At 40.0% G+C, this 15,981-nt stretch overlaps 1 protein-coding gene across 2 annotated transcripts; it reads left to right on the top strand.

Annotated features, from left to right (window-relative positions):
* Positions 1-680: 680 nt before the first annotated feature.
* On the top strand, positions 681-15,960 carry LOC144534784 (oxidation resistance protein 1). Of its 2 annotated transcripts, none has more exons than XM_078276812.1 (16): positions 681-817; positions 1,498-1,717; positions 3,904-4,100; positions 4,370-4,449; positions 5,912-6,058; positions 6,549-6,719; positions 8,300-8,431; positions 8,521-8,705; positions 8,826-9,202; positions 9,300-9,459; positions 10,937-11,120; positions 11,286-11,402; positions 14,095-14,247; positions 14,346-14,441; positions 14,697-14,770; positions 14,912-15,960. In XM_078276812.1, the coding sequence occupies exons 2-16, from the start codon at positions 1,617-1,619 to the stop codon at positions 15,045-15,047; spliced, it is 2,310 nt and encodes a 769-aa protein (XP_078132938.1). In that variant the 5' UTR covers positions 681-817; positions 1,498-1,616; the 3' UTR covers positions 15,048-15,960. The 2 variants fall into 2 exon arrangements, with proteins under 2 accessions (XP_078132938.1, XP_078132937.1); XM_078276811.1 differs by having other exon boundaries at positions 6,546-6,719.
* Positions 15,961-15,981: the final 21 nt, after the last annotated feature.

The following is a 15,981-nucleotide window of genomic DNA, read 5'->3' as shown; positions in this document are numbered from 1 at the left end:
CTATTTTTTTTTTTTTTTTTATAATAATCTATAAACATCAAGGCGTATACACGAACAAACAAGGCAAATTACAAGAGAAAGGACTTCCAGAGTCACAGGGCAGGAAGAATCGCTACAGGAGTACAGAACACATGTTCGTCAAAACAACCATACACAAGTTTCTTCCCACAGGCTGACTATGATTCACACCAGTCCATATCAATCCCTGTGCAATAATTCTGTAACACCATCCAGCATCCACCTTAATACATCAATGTTAGTGTTAAACACATAATTACTGTCATATCCACCTACCTGCAACCTGTTATAATAATATTTTATTTCAGCACCATTTGTACGTTTCCATTGTACTATTGTCTTAGTGTTTACAATCCTCAAAGAGCTGCTTGTTTACATGTGTGTATGTACGTATGCATGTAGTATATAGCCGATACATTTTTTTATACAGACATATCGGCCTACAGTCAAATGTTAATGTTTACTTTGTTCAGCTTTGTTGTTCTTCTTTTTTGCCGTGTATTTCTGTGTATATACTTGACATTGAGAGCAACAAAAAGCCGGATTCAAATTCCTTGCATGTGTTCACAAATACTTGGCTGATTCTAATGCTTCGTGAGTTCTCTGAAAACACAAGATGTATCACTTCAATCTACTTCCGCCTTGGCTGCTGTCAGCCGGCCGGAGCGAAGGGGCTTTAAGCACTGGGCGGGGTTGAATATCGAACTTGTAATTGTTGTCAGCGGTGATATCATAACACTGCAATATGAGGACGCGCTCGTATGACCGCGACCCGTCTCCATCCCTGGGCAAGACACAGGTCAGTAACGATACCGCTCAGTTTACCTTATGCTTCCATGCATTTTTCATCTCTGTAGAGTTGCTGATGTCATATTTTTTTCCTGCCATATAGCAGCAGTCTCGATCATTCTGTAATGTCGCCTAAAAGGCGTACTTCCTCCACGGTGGTTATCGCACCCCCAGCATTCACAGAAAGCAAATTGTGATTATTCTTTTAATCATATGACCATGTGAGTAATGTTAGGAGCTATTGAAGGATGCAGGACAACGCTAGGCTAACCCTGTATGTATTTGAGATAACACACATATCACCACCCAAAGGTGTGTAACGTTAAGTCTTGTAATGCAGTATAAATTGCCGAAATTAGGCTTTTGCATGATGTAGCCAGGTGCATTTAAATGTCTTGATAGGAAGTCATGTCTAAATACAGCTGTGCACTGCTAAGGGCTACAACACAGCATCTGATCTATTTAAGAAGCAACATATTGAGATGTAATAATGTTCTACTTAACACAAAATGATATGGATTTATTGACAGTTTAATTGAATTGTAAACCTGGCTCTATTAGTCTGCTAAATGTCTAGCTCACTTCCTTATAGGGTCAGCCTGCAGCTAGACGTTTTGCCTTCCCTTCTCCCTCACTCTGCCTAGATTTTGTAAAACCAGCCCACATCTTATAAATTCCTGTCTTGTGTAGGTGTAACTGGGGCAAAAGGTAGGCATGGGGAATAAAAGGAGGAGGAAGGATGCCAGCTGAGCCTCTTATTCCTCTGCCACTGCTACCACTGCCAGCGTCAGACTAAAGAAAGACAGAAGATGGCTCAGTCCGTGAGGAGGCCGGAGACTATGGGAGCCACGAACCACGAGCCCCAAAGGGACAAGACCAGGACCAGCTACTTTGGCAACGTCAAGACCAGGTCAGGCCTCTAAATACGTGGATTACTGGAGATAAAAACAAAGGGGGAAACTCGAAGCAGACATGTGACGAGTTTGGCTGGCATTTGCTTTTCAGATTTAAACACGCTACAATTCAGTCTTTCTTTATTCTCATAAGAAGGGTAAGATGTCCAGATTACCACTAAGCATGTGCCATGCCAGAGTACAATACAAATCAGCTTGTTTTGTTAGCACAAAATGCACATTTTCATCAGCTGGTTTCATTCACTGTCACTAGAGGACTCCACATTGCATCAAAGAGCATCATGTGGGTGAGAGCTACAATTAGCCATCCAGAGTGCAGATAACTCCCCCTATAAATAACTCTGATCAGACTGTGAATGCTGCTCTGTACAGTTATTCACACTTCAAATACTCTAAACAATTGATCCATGAATTACTATTAAAGGGAAAAACCCACCCTGAAATAGAATTTATATCTAAGCATGGACATTCAGTCTTGACCTTAAGGAGCAGTATATGTACAGAAATAATCTAAGCTTAATTAATCAAGTCTGAATGAAGACTGTGAGATGTGGTTGAAAGCAACAAACGCTAATAAGGGAACCTTAATAAACATAGATTATTTTGTCGGCATTCGCAATGTGTGCATTTGCGGCTGTTCTCTGTCTTGTGTGTTATGAATATCTTTGGGGGTTTTAATGTTTGTTAGAAAAAACAAGCAATTTGTAACCTGTGTGTGCATGTTACCCTAGGTTTCCATTATATTGTTATAGACATTTTTCACTATTTTGTGACTTTATTTTATAGACCAACAAATAATTGATGGTTTGAGAAAATAGTATCCATTCGGGAGTTTGAACCTGTAGCAGAGACTGTGGCGATCATGTCATCAATAAAGAAATCTAGTAGCTGCTCTAAAGACAGTGAATAAAGGCATAAATCCAATGGTACTACCGCCATGTGGTTCCAGCATAATCATATAGTGATTTCAGTTGAATAAAAGAACATTTTATGATTTACGGCTATGCGCTACATACAATAAAACCTACAGGTATTTGGATGGAATGATGTCACCTGATGACATCATTAACTTACAGTACGTAAGTAAGTGAGTAAAGTCTATATATTAAGAACCTGTGTAAAGAAGTCAAGATTGGGGTCCCTGGTAGAGCGCACGCCCATAAATAGAGGTTTACTCCTCAACGCAGCAGCCGCGGGTTCGACTCCGACCTGTGGCCCTTTGCTGCATGTCATTCCCCTTTCTCTCTCCACTTTCATGTAGTCATCTGTCCTATACAAATAAAGGCTTAAAATGCCAGAAAAATAATCTTAAAAAAAAGAAGTTAAGATTGGAGTCACATAAGACTTTTTTGAAGAACAGTCAAGAGCTTTGCGGCAGCATTTTGGACCACATGTAAATGATCCAGGCATGTCTATCTAACATGCGGTAAGATGCAGTAAGTTTAGCAATATTCCTGAGCTGTTCCAGCTCAGCAGGAACAAATCAAACTCTTCACATGCTTTTTTAAATAGATAGTGCCTGGACGGATGTGACACCAAAATATCTGACTGTGAAGTTTATTTTATCAGCCTTAAGCTGAAAAATCATCCAAATATTGATAGCATTTTGTCATGCTAAAAAGTAATTTTAGAAGTAGAAGTAATTACATCATCTAAATTAGTGCTTTAACAATTAGTGGATCGACAGAAAATTCAAGGGCAACTACTTTGATACTCAATTATTAGTTATAATTAATTAGTAATAATTAATCAAGAAAAGTGCCAAATATTTGATGTTTTCAATTTCTCAAGTGTGCAGACGGGCTGCTTTTCTCTGTTTATATAGTATAAAACAAGAAATTTAAAGACATCCCTTTGGGTTCAGGGAATTTTCAAAGGGCACTTTTATTATATAATGACCTTTTTTTTGGACTAAATGTTTAATGGATTAATTAAATATATATAATGGACAGACTAATCGTTAATGAAAACAATAGTTGCAACCTAAATGTTAATTTAGTTTGAGGGTGAATTTTTACTGTTGGGAGCAGTTAGTTATGACATGCTTTAGTGTGATTTAGAATACATTCAGGCTATGTGTCCTCCGCGGCGCTGTGGAGATAGGTCTAGCAATGTGAGACTAGCAGATGTGTAACCTACTTAAATGTAGGGTGATTTTATCTGTTTTTCTGCTCTCTCTCAGGCTGGGTTCCAAGCTTCCTCCTGGCGTCTCTCAGCCGCCGCAGTTCGCTAAGCGGCTCTGGGAGACTCAACCTCAAGCCCGAGTAATGCAGGAGCCCGCAGCCAGCAGCCAGCGTCAGCACCAACCCACAGTGGGCCGGCCTCTTAACCACACCCCCCACATCAGAAACCCCAAACTGCGCCAGTACTACCTGCAAGGTGCTCTTGCAGTGTTTGATATCTCCTGGGCAGGGAGCAGGCTGTTGAAGTAGAGGCAGACTGCAGGATGAACTCTAGCTTGAATTTACATTTTATATTTGTCATAATCATACTGACCCTGTTGGCAACATCATGCCTTTGCATAAAGTTATTTCCATACAGAGAGGAATGGCAGGCATATGAGCTGTAGTGAATTAATCCTTTTAGGAAGCTCTTGCTCCGGATGTTTTTTCATGAGGTGTGATATATATATTTTTTTTATTACCCAGGGACTTCATGCGAACTTAACAATACTGCAGTGAAGCTAGAGCCTATGAGTGGACCGTCAGATGACAGCACAAGCAGCAGGGTGAGTCACATGTTTTTATTTTTGACTTTTCAGACTTTATTGGACTTCTTGTGTGTATTGAGGAACACAGCTTGTGGGAATAAGTAAGACAAATTTGGGAAGTTGCGAAGCGACATACAGATGATGGATTCATTGCTGCATCTATAAATCATCTAATGAGGTATGCTTGAGCAAGCATTAAATGGCTGGTAATTTGTTTCACAATTATGGTCATGAAAGAGTTTGATAAAGAGAGTCCTAGGTTCAAAGATGAGTGTCAGAGCTGTCAGAGCTGTTCACGAACGCCATGAGAAAACGGAGTCTGTTTCAGAGCCTCTACAACAAATACAGCCGCAGGAATGCATATTCAGATATTTATTCAAAGGTATTTGTCAGTTGGGTGTTTGGTTATGCTTCTGAGCTGTTAAATATCAACGCAAGTCTTGATTTGTTTCTGTCTGCCTGTGATAGTCTCTGTATTCTCATGGATCTGAAAAGGGCGTTAGTGCTTGTAAATTAGTGCTCAAGTCTGATTTGTTTGACCTTTGCTTGGAAATTGTCATCGTCTTTTCTTCCCTTTTTTCTTTTTTCTTCTCCTCCTTAAAGTCAGTAACCTTTTTGCCATTTTTACTGTTGTTATTTAACCTTTGAGCTGAACAGGAAGCCCATATATTCAGTTGCTAATTTACTGTATACACACCTAACTGACAGTAATGCACTCTAACACAGTCCTGCAATATATCTTAACTTCATAAAGGTTATAATGTTCCAGAGAGATGTTGATTCAACTTCATGTATTTTGTGGTGAGTGTATGTTGAGATTGAAGTAGAGATTTCAGCTGTGCATCCCCTTATTTTAACTCTTGAGCAGCTTGTGTTTAATTGTTATCTAAGTAGTGCATGTTTAAGATAATGTTCATCCATATATAGAGTATACTGTATGTACAAACAAACACACAAGCACATGTAGTTTATACCTAGACAAGCGCACACACAGCTCCAGACACATCCACATGCTCACAACCACACAAAAGCCCACAGTTTTTCTGTGGTCACATAATTTGTCAGGCGCAAGTAATCTAATTTAGGTCAATGGATCCATCTGTCATTGGATGACAGTTGTGGAACTGATGCTGCACTCCCTGTTTCAACTCGCAAACTACATTTGATTCACAGTTTCACATCCAATCTGATCTGATTGGTAAATGTTTGAACTGATTTAGAGAGGAAGCACGCAGTGAGATCTGCACAACAAATGGCTGTGGGTATTTTTTGTCAGTAATTTGTTAAGGTAGCTGTTAGTAGAGCACTTCAATATTATTTGCTCCTGTACAATTGAAAGATTTCTTCCATACATAGGCTACCAGATGCATGAAGATGGATGCAAAACGATCTTGTGCATGAATAAAGAAAAAGTTCTTGACATCGGGTGTGTGATCAGATTTGAACCTCTACTGAACATTTTCTTGCGTTTGTGTTTCAGGGTCTCCCTGAGGACATGGTGTTCAGCGTCTCATCTCAGTTTAACAGTAACTGCACATCCTCAGCAGAAGAGGGCAAAATGGGTCGTGGTCCCTCCATTTGCTCTTCAAATTTACCTTCCTCGTCTGCTACCCTCATCCCGAGAGAGGTAAGAGTCAACTGTAAGCACATGATGGCACCTGACATGTGACGCAGTTTTTAAGTGTGTATGTAAAAGAATGGAAATTGTTTTTTGTTTTTTTTTGCCTGCTGTTGACTGGATTTGCAAAACAAAACATGCTGTCTGTCTGTTATGACTTCAGCTGCAGGAAGTGTGTTGCTCCGTCTTTAACCAATTCAGGCAATCAATACCTCACCTAGAAACCTATCCTTGTGAGCAAAGGCAGACTGATAATATGCAATGTGTACTCTTTAGTCATTTTAATGGCATAACTTGCTTTATTTTAGCTGTAAACCTGCCTCTAGCCCCTCATCCACAACCCTCATGTCATGTGTGATATGGAGCTAAGATGTGAATACAAACCGAGAGAATGAGGAAAATGCAGGCCTGTAGAAAGAGGAAGTAGTCACTCCTGTCACCGGGTTGTATCCAATTCAATGTCAGAGCTATTTTTATCATGGCTTCTATTCTAAAGCAGCTGGTCGTCCCGAAGGGAAAAAACACTGCCACCGGTCAAGGATCCTCTCAACCAGAACCGGACTTTGGTCCTAAACTGAAGCGAGAGGCGGAGGCTGATCCAGACTCTTTGGAAACACTCGCTGCTCAACCTCAGCCCCTTTCACCAGAGGCAGAATATGACAAACTACTGGTAAGAAAAACAACTTCCTTTGTTGCACATTCTGTGATTTCGAAAGCACACATTTTACATTGTTTTAAAGCATGCGTGTATAATTAAAGCTTAACAAAAAAGTCAAAGAAATTAACACAAATGTGACCCCTAGGTTGGGACCCAGTAGACTAAACCTACCTAACTGTAGATAAAGTTGGTCAAACTATCTCCACCTCGACCAGCTACAACAATAAAATGCTGCTCAAACACGCATCAATATTAACACTCTAATAGTCATATATTGTATTGTATCAGAGAGATGGGGCATTTTACTGCATAACAAGTCATTTTTCTGTGATACTTTGGGTACATTTAGGCGATAATACCTTAGCAGGATTTTGAATGATGGACTTGGTACTGGACTGTGTACTGTGGTATTTGTATTTTTACTTATGTAAAGGATCTGAGTACTTCTTCCATTGCTGGTGAAGACTAGGATAAATACACATTTCTGGGGTTGTAGGTTAAATAATCTATTGACCTCTTAATGCAACAGGTCAAAGTATACCTTTAGAGAGTGTTCACCAACCAGCCGTTTTAAGACCTCATGCAACATACATTTAAACATAGTCTGTGAATGGAAGGAAATTAAAAAAGAACCCTGAATAAAAGTGTTTTTATAGTCTGTGGGTACCAAGATTACCGTATATGACATAACTTTTGACAGTAACACTTGACACGCAATTCAGCAATAAGTAATCCCCCATAATGAGTAAAACTAACTACGTAAGTAAGATAATATTGACAGTATGTTCTGTATTGAAAAAGGAAGAATCAATAAGAACGAAACAGAGATGCATTTGTAGCTAAACAGATTGTATCCCATTAGTGTCTGTTCATCTTATTAGTCAGTTATTAGCTGCAGTGAAGAAAAATGAGCCGAGGAGATTTTTATAATGGATTAGGTAAACAGAACATGTTACCGGGAATACAAGCAGTGAAACAAAGTACGGTCATCAAAACATTACAGCACTGAGTGCAGACTGAATTTAGGAAAAGAAATCCTTTTGTTTCCGAAACTATGTGGACAGCGAGCGAGCATCAAACTCTCTCTCTCTTAAAATTGTATGTAATGGATTCAATTTACATCAAATGTATTGAAGTTGAGTTTAGCTTCTGTTTCACGTCTTTTCTGCACATACACATGGAATTATGGCGCTCCTTTATGAATGGAGAAGGAAGTGTTCATCACATAGAACATTAGAGACTACCGTTGTATTGCTAGCTTGATTTATATATTTCAATTTTATGGTTTACAAAACGTCAGAAAATAGTACAAAATGCCCATCACAATTTCCCAAGTTAACTTATTTAAATAGCTTGTTTTGTCCAAATAAGCAAAAGTCCAAAACTCAAATATATTGGGTTTACTATGATGAAAAAAATCATCAAATATTTACATTTGCCGTAGCTAGAAACAATAAATATTCTGAATTTGAACTTAATTAACAGTTTTGAAAGATTTATCAACTTTGAAAACTGTTGTCAACTCGTCATTTTATTATTTCATCACAAGGCCCATTTGGTTAACGCTGAAACTGAATATGTGATGCTGACAGGATGTGGAAACGGTGCCGATGCCTGATGGACAGCTCTGCTTATTGGCTCTGCCACCAGAGTGTTGTCAGGGGGAAGGACCAGAGGCCATGCGGTACCTCAAACTGTTCTGCCGCAACATCACAGACCGTAAGGTGGGTGTGAACAGTACTTCCGTCTGGTCTCAGTTTTCTATACCAGTAGACATCTGTAGGCTTACATCAACACGTTCTGTCTCTGTTAGGGTGTGGTTTCAGGTATCCTGTTGGTGACGTCAAATAAGATATTCTTTGACCCGTGTAAGACACATGCTCTGGTGAAGGAACATGGCTGTGAGGAATACCTCCTGTCGTGCTCTGTTGATAATCTGGCATCTGTCTCCTTCTTCTCTGACATCTCACATGTTCACTTCAACACGTCCCAGCAGAGGTCAGCAATGATTCACCTTTCCTAAACACACACACACACACACACACACACACACACACACACACACACACACACAGATTACATGAAAAGTCAATATACGTTTGTTTGTTTTTTTATTAGGAGAAAAGGAAAGACATTTTTCCAGAAGTTTAAAACAACCAAAAGCCGAGCAGGCGGCTTCCCAATCCAAAAGGAGGAGTCGGTCCCAACTCCGCTGCCTCCATCAGATTTGTCCAGTCTGGCTCTGAGCCTGACCACAGAGGTTTCTGGGGAGGAGGAGGAGGCAGAGAGCAGAGACATGGCGGAGGCTGAGGGGGAGCTTGATAGCAGCCCTCTAGAGGTGCTGTCAGAGGCGTCTGTAGGCGGCCTGGGAGTGGCTGTCCTGAGCAGTGCTGCCACCTTCTGCTGTGGAGGTCAAGAGGTGCCCGGTAAAGTGAAGACTGAGCTGCTGCACACTGATGAAAAAGGGAAGTCCTCTGTGAAGAGTCAGACTGCAGGTAAGGATGTGAATCATGATCTCTCTTAAAGATGGTTAATTTTCCTGTTTGAATGTTCCTTACCATGAGTCAACCCTTGTTCTCTTTTTACTTTCAGTGCCTCAGAGGTCATCAGCAGGAAGTCCTGGGAGTCTGATGTTTGTGCGACTGCGGGTTCAGCCATCTGCAGGAAAGAAAAAGAGTGCAGGAGGTCTTCAGCTGGAGTCGGCCAAAACTTTACCAAGAAGGGATGCCTGGCTTGCCCTTTCACAAGAGAGGTACAGTAACTAATAGCAGAGAAATGTACACATACCAGAGACTTAAAGGGGTACTTCAAGGATTTAGTATCGCAGTTGGGGGCTTAACAAGACTAATTTTAAGTATGGTAAACTGAGGCTACATGCACATACAAGGTCCAGCTATGTACAAAGTTTGAACCTAGTCTTGTTTTTTTTTCTCCAGAGCCACAGAAGACATTACTGTTTTCACAGGCTGTGTAGTACTGAACTGAACTACCTGTCCACTTCAGTCTGATATTAACATACTCCATTTACTTGTGATGCTCAAATTGATCACTTCAGTTAAATATTTATTTTCTCTGTCTACCAATCTCTCGTCACTCCGTAAACATTACAGAAAAAGTACAAAGACAGCTCTTTTGGAAATAAATACATAGGATCACTGTGAAAGGCATCCAAAGAGTAACTATTTAATAGTGTTGGGAGGTTACTAAATACAATTACTTAAATACTGTACCTGAGTACTATTTAGATATACGTACTCAATACTTGAGTATTGAATATTTATATTTTATGATACTTAATACTAGTAGTTAATATTATTCCACTACATTTCAGAGGGATTCACTCAGATTTTTAAAGTAAGATTTTTTTTTTATCAACAAAACATCTGTTTTTCAAAGATTATGCATTTTTATTAATTAAACCACCTGACAGTATGAAGCAGTTAAATTTAGCTCCACTTTGACCAGGTACAACATTAAATTACTGCTTACATGTTAATGCATCAATAAAAATGATATAACACTGACAGGAACCATACTACATCATGAGTATATTTTTAGTTGCCAATACTTCTATACTTTACTGAACAAAATTTTGGAATACAGGACCTCTACTTGTAATGGAGTATTTTTATAATGTTGTATTACTACTTTACTTAAAGGTGGAGTCTGCGATTCTAATCCAGTAGACCTTTTGTCAAATTCAGTCTCCTCACGTTCCAGTAGCTGTCCTGTCTGAGATGTGCGCAGAAAGAAAATCTGGATTCCTATTTTATTCAGTCTATGGTTCATTCGTACACAACGCTGGCTCTGTAAATTGGAAACAAACAAAGTGGCTTGGGCAGAGCCACACAACACTATTCTGTTCGTGCTCGTGCACAGAGCAGGGGAAATGCCATGGCTGTATAAAGAGAAAGGCAGTGTGAGCAAAGGGACGATTAATCTGGCACATTCTAACATTCCAAGGGAGTGCTGATGGGAGGGGTGTATATGTTTGGGTGAGGAGTTCAAATATTAACAATTTTTCTTCAGAATCTCAGACTCCTCCTAAAAGCTGTTGAGTACAACACTTCATCCAAAACTCCACCTCAGTTAAAGTTATTATAATTACTCATTTGGGAATATATTCATGAAAGTACATTTAAAGCCTAAATTACATTCAAAAGCTATACCTGCTAATGTCTCTGGCCATGTTGACTCAGCTGTTAGGGTTGTTTGTCTTTCCCATGCAGCTCGGGCGAGCTGTACGCCTACCTTTCACACAGTCGACCAGACTTGTGTATACTTGAGGGAGGGGAGGAGGAGGGGGAGGCGGACCGTCACGAAGAGGAGTTTGTACTCATCTCGGACAAAGAGGAAGAAGAGGAGGACGAGGAGGTATTCCAGAGGCACCGCAGCACAGGGGACGACTGGGAGGTGAGTGGGCTCATTTCAGTCTCTCGTTTGTGAACACAGTTGCTTCAAGGGGAGTGTCACAACAGATGGAAACGTTATGAAGACAGAAATGAGTTATCATGCCTCCCGATGTTCTAGAACCCACTGGCTTGTTTGTTTTTAAATGTATTAATGTTTTTTTTGCAGATGGTGTTGATGGAGGAGAGTGGGCTCAACCCAACCCAGGTGATCGACAGCTACCCTGACGGACTCGATAATATCGTGGAGATCAGCCAGATTTTAGAAGCTTCACATGTCAGTGAGGTGGGTGACGATGCACACGCTCTTCACACACATGCACCAGCTAGTTGTAAAGCCATCACCAAGTGTGTGTCTTAGTAACTACTAGCTAGTTTCACAGTAGGGATTTTCTAAATCATGTTGCACCATTACAACTTAAATGAACATTTCTGATATTTCTCCAAAGGTTTTTGACTGCAAACGGGATGACTAATTGTGATTTCAGCGGGACTTTGAGAATTTAGTAATGAATAAATCAGTTGCTAGGAAACATCTGTGCTTTCCAATCAAAAGCAATCAACTATGTAAACAGGAAGTCACTGTAACATCAGCTGTAGCATAACGTTTTAGTTTTGTTGTAAATGTAGGTGCATTCATAGGGAAATACAGTCGGGTCCATAAATATTGGGACATCGACACAATTCTAATCTTTTTGGCTCTATACACCACCACAATGGAGTTGAAATGAAACGAACAAGATGTGCTTTAACTGCAGACTTTCAGCTTTAATTTGAGGGTATTTACATCCAAATCAGGTGAACGGTGTAGGAATTACAACAGTTTGTATATGTGCCTCCCACTTTTTAAGGGACCAAAAGTAATGGGACAATTGGCTGCTCAGCTGTTCCATGGCCAGGTGTGTGTTATTCCCTCATTATCCCATTTACAAGGAGCAGATAAAAGGTCCAGAGTTCATTTCAAGTGTGCTATTTGCATTTGGAATCTGTTGCTGTCAACTCTCAATATGAGATCCAAAGAGCTGTCACTATCAGTGAAGCAAGCCATCATTAGGCTGAAAAATCTAAACAAACCCATCAGAGAGATAGCAAAAACATTAGGTGTGGCCAAATCAACTGTTTGGAACATTCTTAAAAAGAAAGAACGCACCGGTGAGCTCAGCAACACCAAAAGACCCGGAAGACCACGGAAAACAACTGTGGTGGATGACCGAAGAATACTTTCCTGGTGAAGAAAACACCCTTCACAACAGTTGGCCAGATCAAGAACACTCTCCAGGAGGTAGGTGTATGTGTGTCAAAGTCAACAATCAAGAGAAGACTTCACCAGAGTGAATACAGAGGGTTCACTACAAGATGTAAACCATTGGTGAGCCTCAAAAACAGGAAGGCCAGATTAGAGTTTGCCAAACAACATCTAAAAAAGCCTTCACATTTCTGGAACAACATCCTATGGACAGATGAGACAAAGATCAACTTGTACCAGAGTGATGGGAAGAGAAGAGTATGGAGAAGGAAAGGAACTGCTCATGATCCAAAGCATACCACCTCATCAGTGAAGTATGGTGGTGGTAGTGTCATGGCGTGGGCATGTATGGCTGCCAATGGAACTGGTTCTCTTGTATTTATTGATGATGTGACTGCTGACAAAAGCAGCAGGATGAATTCTGAAGTGTTTCGGGCAATATTATCTGCTCATATTCAGCCAAATGCTTCAGAACTCATTGGACAGCGCTTCACAGTGCAGATGGACAATGACCCGAAGCATACTGCGAAAGCAACCAAAGAGTTTTTTTAAGGGAAAGAAGTGGAATGTTATGCAATGGCCAAGTCAATCACCTGGCCTGAATCCGATTGAGCATGCATTTCACTTGCTGAAGACAAAACTGAAGGGAAAATGCCCCAAGAACAAGCAGGAACTGAAGACAGTAGAGGCCTGGCAGAGCATCACCAGGGATGAAACCCAGCGTCTGGTGATGTCTATGCGTTCCAGACTTCAGGCTGTAATTGATTGCAAAGGATTTGCAACCAAGTATTAAAAAGTGAAAGTTTGATTTATGATTGTTAATCTGTCCCATTACTTTTGGTCCCTTAAAAAGTGGGAGGCACATATACAAACTGTTGTAATTCCTACACCGTTCACCTGATTTGGATGTAAATACCATCAAATTAAAGCTGAAAGTCTGAAGTTAAAGCACATCTTGTTCGTTTCATTTCAACTCCATTGTGGTGGTGTATAGAGCCAAAAAGATTAGAATTGTGTCGATGTCCCAATATTTATGGACCTGACTGTATATCTGTTTTAGAAATAGTTGTATAGAAGTAAATACTTAATCCATTTGAGGTATATTGTGCTGTTTTATGAATTCTAAGATAAATCTTCCCAGTTTCTTTAACATTCTAGGCATATTTAAATGACGTACCATCTGTGATGATGTTGGTTAATTAAGGTTATTTTTGACACTTTTGTGTCGTAGATTAGGAGTGAAGCCTGCAACTGTTTGCATCATTATTAAACAGCATCTTAATCAAGTGTCAATCAGATATGTCGACCCATATGTAAGGTTTCTTCCTTTTTTCCCCATAACAGTTTTTTTTTTTCCTTGTGTGAGGACCTGTTATACCCTTCACTCTATAGTACAGTTTATAAATTAGCAAGCTAGTATGGCCAGTTGGTTTCATCAGCTATTCAGTTAACAGTAAGCTACACCTGGGAGTTAGGAGGTGTAAATATTTGACAACTAATCTCTATTTAAGACTTAGTTTATGTAGTGAGGCTTGTTTTAATTTTGAGGGGGGAAAACATCTCCATTTAGTTAATCACTTGTGCTACAACAACACTAATTTTAAGAAAAGAAAAGCACGCTGATTGCTGCAAAGATTTAGATGTCAGTCTCTGGACCTGTTTGTACTCCTCCTCCTTCCTTCCTCACCTTTGTTAATTAAAAAATGTCTCCCCTCCTTTATTTCTCTGTCAGCTATGTAAGGAGCTTCCTCCGAGGACAATTGCCCGCAGCTGGCAGCTGGCTTACAGTACATCCCGTCACGGCGCTAGCCTCAAGTCCCTCTACAGAAAACTCAGTGCCACAGATTCCCCTGTGCTCATTGTAATCAAGGATGAGCTTGATGAGGTAAAACACACTGTACGTTAGCTCTCATTTTAATTATAGATGTTGCAATGTCTGTTATTTTTAATTGTGTTTTGTTGCTGTGACTTTTTCTTCATCAGACATTCGGGGCCTTCCTCTCTCACCCTCTGAGGCTCAGTGAGACGTTCTACGGCACAGGAGAAACATTCCTCTTCATGTTGCATCCTCGTTTCAAGGTGAGACGCCTAACAACTGTCCTGACAGGGTGTTACTGTAGTTCTGTTAGTTCAGCCAATTTGTAAAATTTCTACAAAATTGCACAGATTCTGCAGAATGTCAGAAAGTCATTAAGAAATGTCCTTAAAATGCTCTAATTAATCCACTTCCTGAATTCATGGTGCCAAAAAGGAGCACGTTTTTTTTTTTTTTTTTTCTGACTATATGTTTGAGAAGTGGCACAAAAACTGTTTTGTGGTGATTTTTCTCTGCAGTGCTTCAGATGGACTGGAGAGAACTCCTTCTTTATCAAAGGAGATTTGGACTCCTTTGCTATTGGTGGAGGCAGGTAATGCGTTTTTCCAACTTCTCAACCTCTCAAGTTCCATGTAATTAACTGTATTCTGTCTGTCTATTCAGCATATGTGGAAAAACATTTACCAAATTATAAAGTAAATTAGGAGTTTTTTCTTTGTCTCTTTTTCTGCAGTGGTCACTTTGGTCTGTGGGTGGATGAGAATCTGTACCTGGGTCGCAGCAGACCCTGCTACACTTTCAACAACTGTTGCCTCTCAGAAACTGATGACTTCCGAGTCATGGAGCTAGAGGTGTGGACATTCACCTGAAGAGGCCTCTGGGATTCTCTTTGAGTCGCCTGGTTCCTGCTGATCAGCGCTATCAAGACAAATACAGCCATTCATTCATTTCATGGTAGCATCCATGTAAAAAAAAATCTACCAAAAACCGTGTGATTAAGTGCTGTGGGTTTAAGTGAACTGAAATGAACCAAACAAGGCTGATCTTGAACAGCTCGACGTCCCGGAGTTAGGGTTTAATGGTGGACTGTTTCATCATTGACTCATTCCTGTGGGTTTGGCAGTCAAACTGTGACCTGAGTTGAACTGGATACTTTGAGTCCTCATTTTTTAATGGAGTGAGTTACAAGTCTCAGAGACTGCACTTTACTTTTAATGTGAATCAATAACTTCATGATATCTCATTATTTATCATATGAACATGATGGTACATCTGTGTTTAAATGTAATGCATGTCCCCACTTTCATATAACTGTTCAGTTTAATGCTGAAAGTTTGAAACATGTTAGTCTTCTTATGAATAGATTTCTGTTTTGAAAACCAAACTACACGCACACAGCCCAAAGTCCCACAAATACACACTCCCGTCATCGGAACACCAATTCATTTTTTATGGGTTTTAATCAGTTATTGTCATAGACAGCATAAGGTAATGCTGAACACTTAGAGCTCCACTGTGAGAAAAGCTTCTCAATTGAAGAGCATCTGCACTTGCAATGGATTTTAGTCTCATTCGCTGCTATTCTGAACTCTTTTCATTTCAAATGCTGCCTCATACACCACTGCGGTTTCTGAACATGACAAAGCGTAGCAGTTTTGTCTCAATTCAACTGTATCCGTAACATGCTCTCACTCTGAAAGCTCAATCTACTTTGCTTAAGTTGTACGATATTGTAGATTAGTTAATAAAAATCAGCACAAAGTGAACATTTAATCTCTAAAAGCGTTTGTATGATTGATTGTT

This window comes from Sander vitreus, chromosome 20 (assembly GCF_031162955.1).
Source record: "Sander vitreus isolate 19-12246 chromosome 20, sanVit1, whole genome shotgun sequence".
Taxonomy (NCBI): Eukaryota; Metazoa; Chordata; class Actinopteri; order Perciformes; family Percidae; genus Sander; species Sander vitreus.
This window is presented reverse-complemented; position numbering and strand designations above follow the sequence as displayed.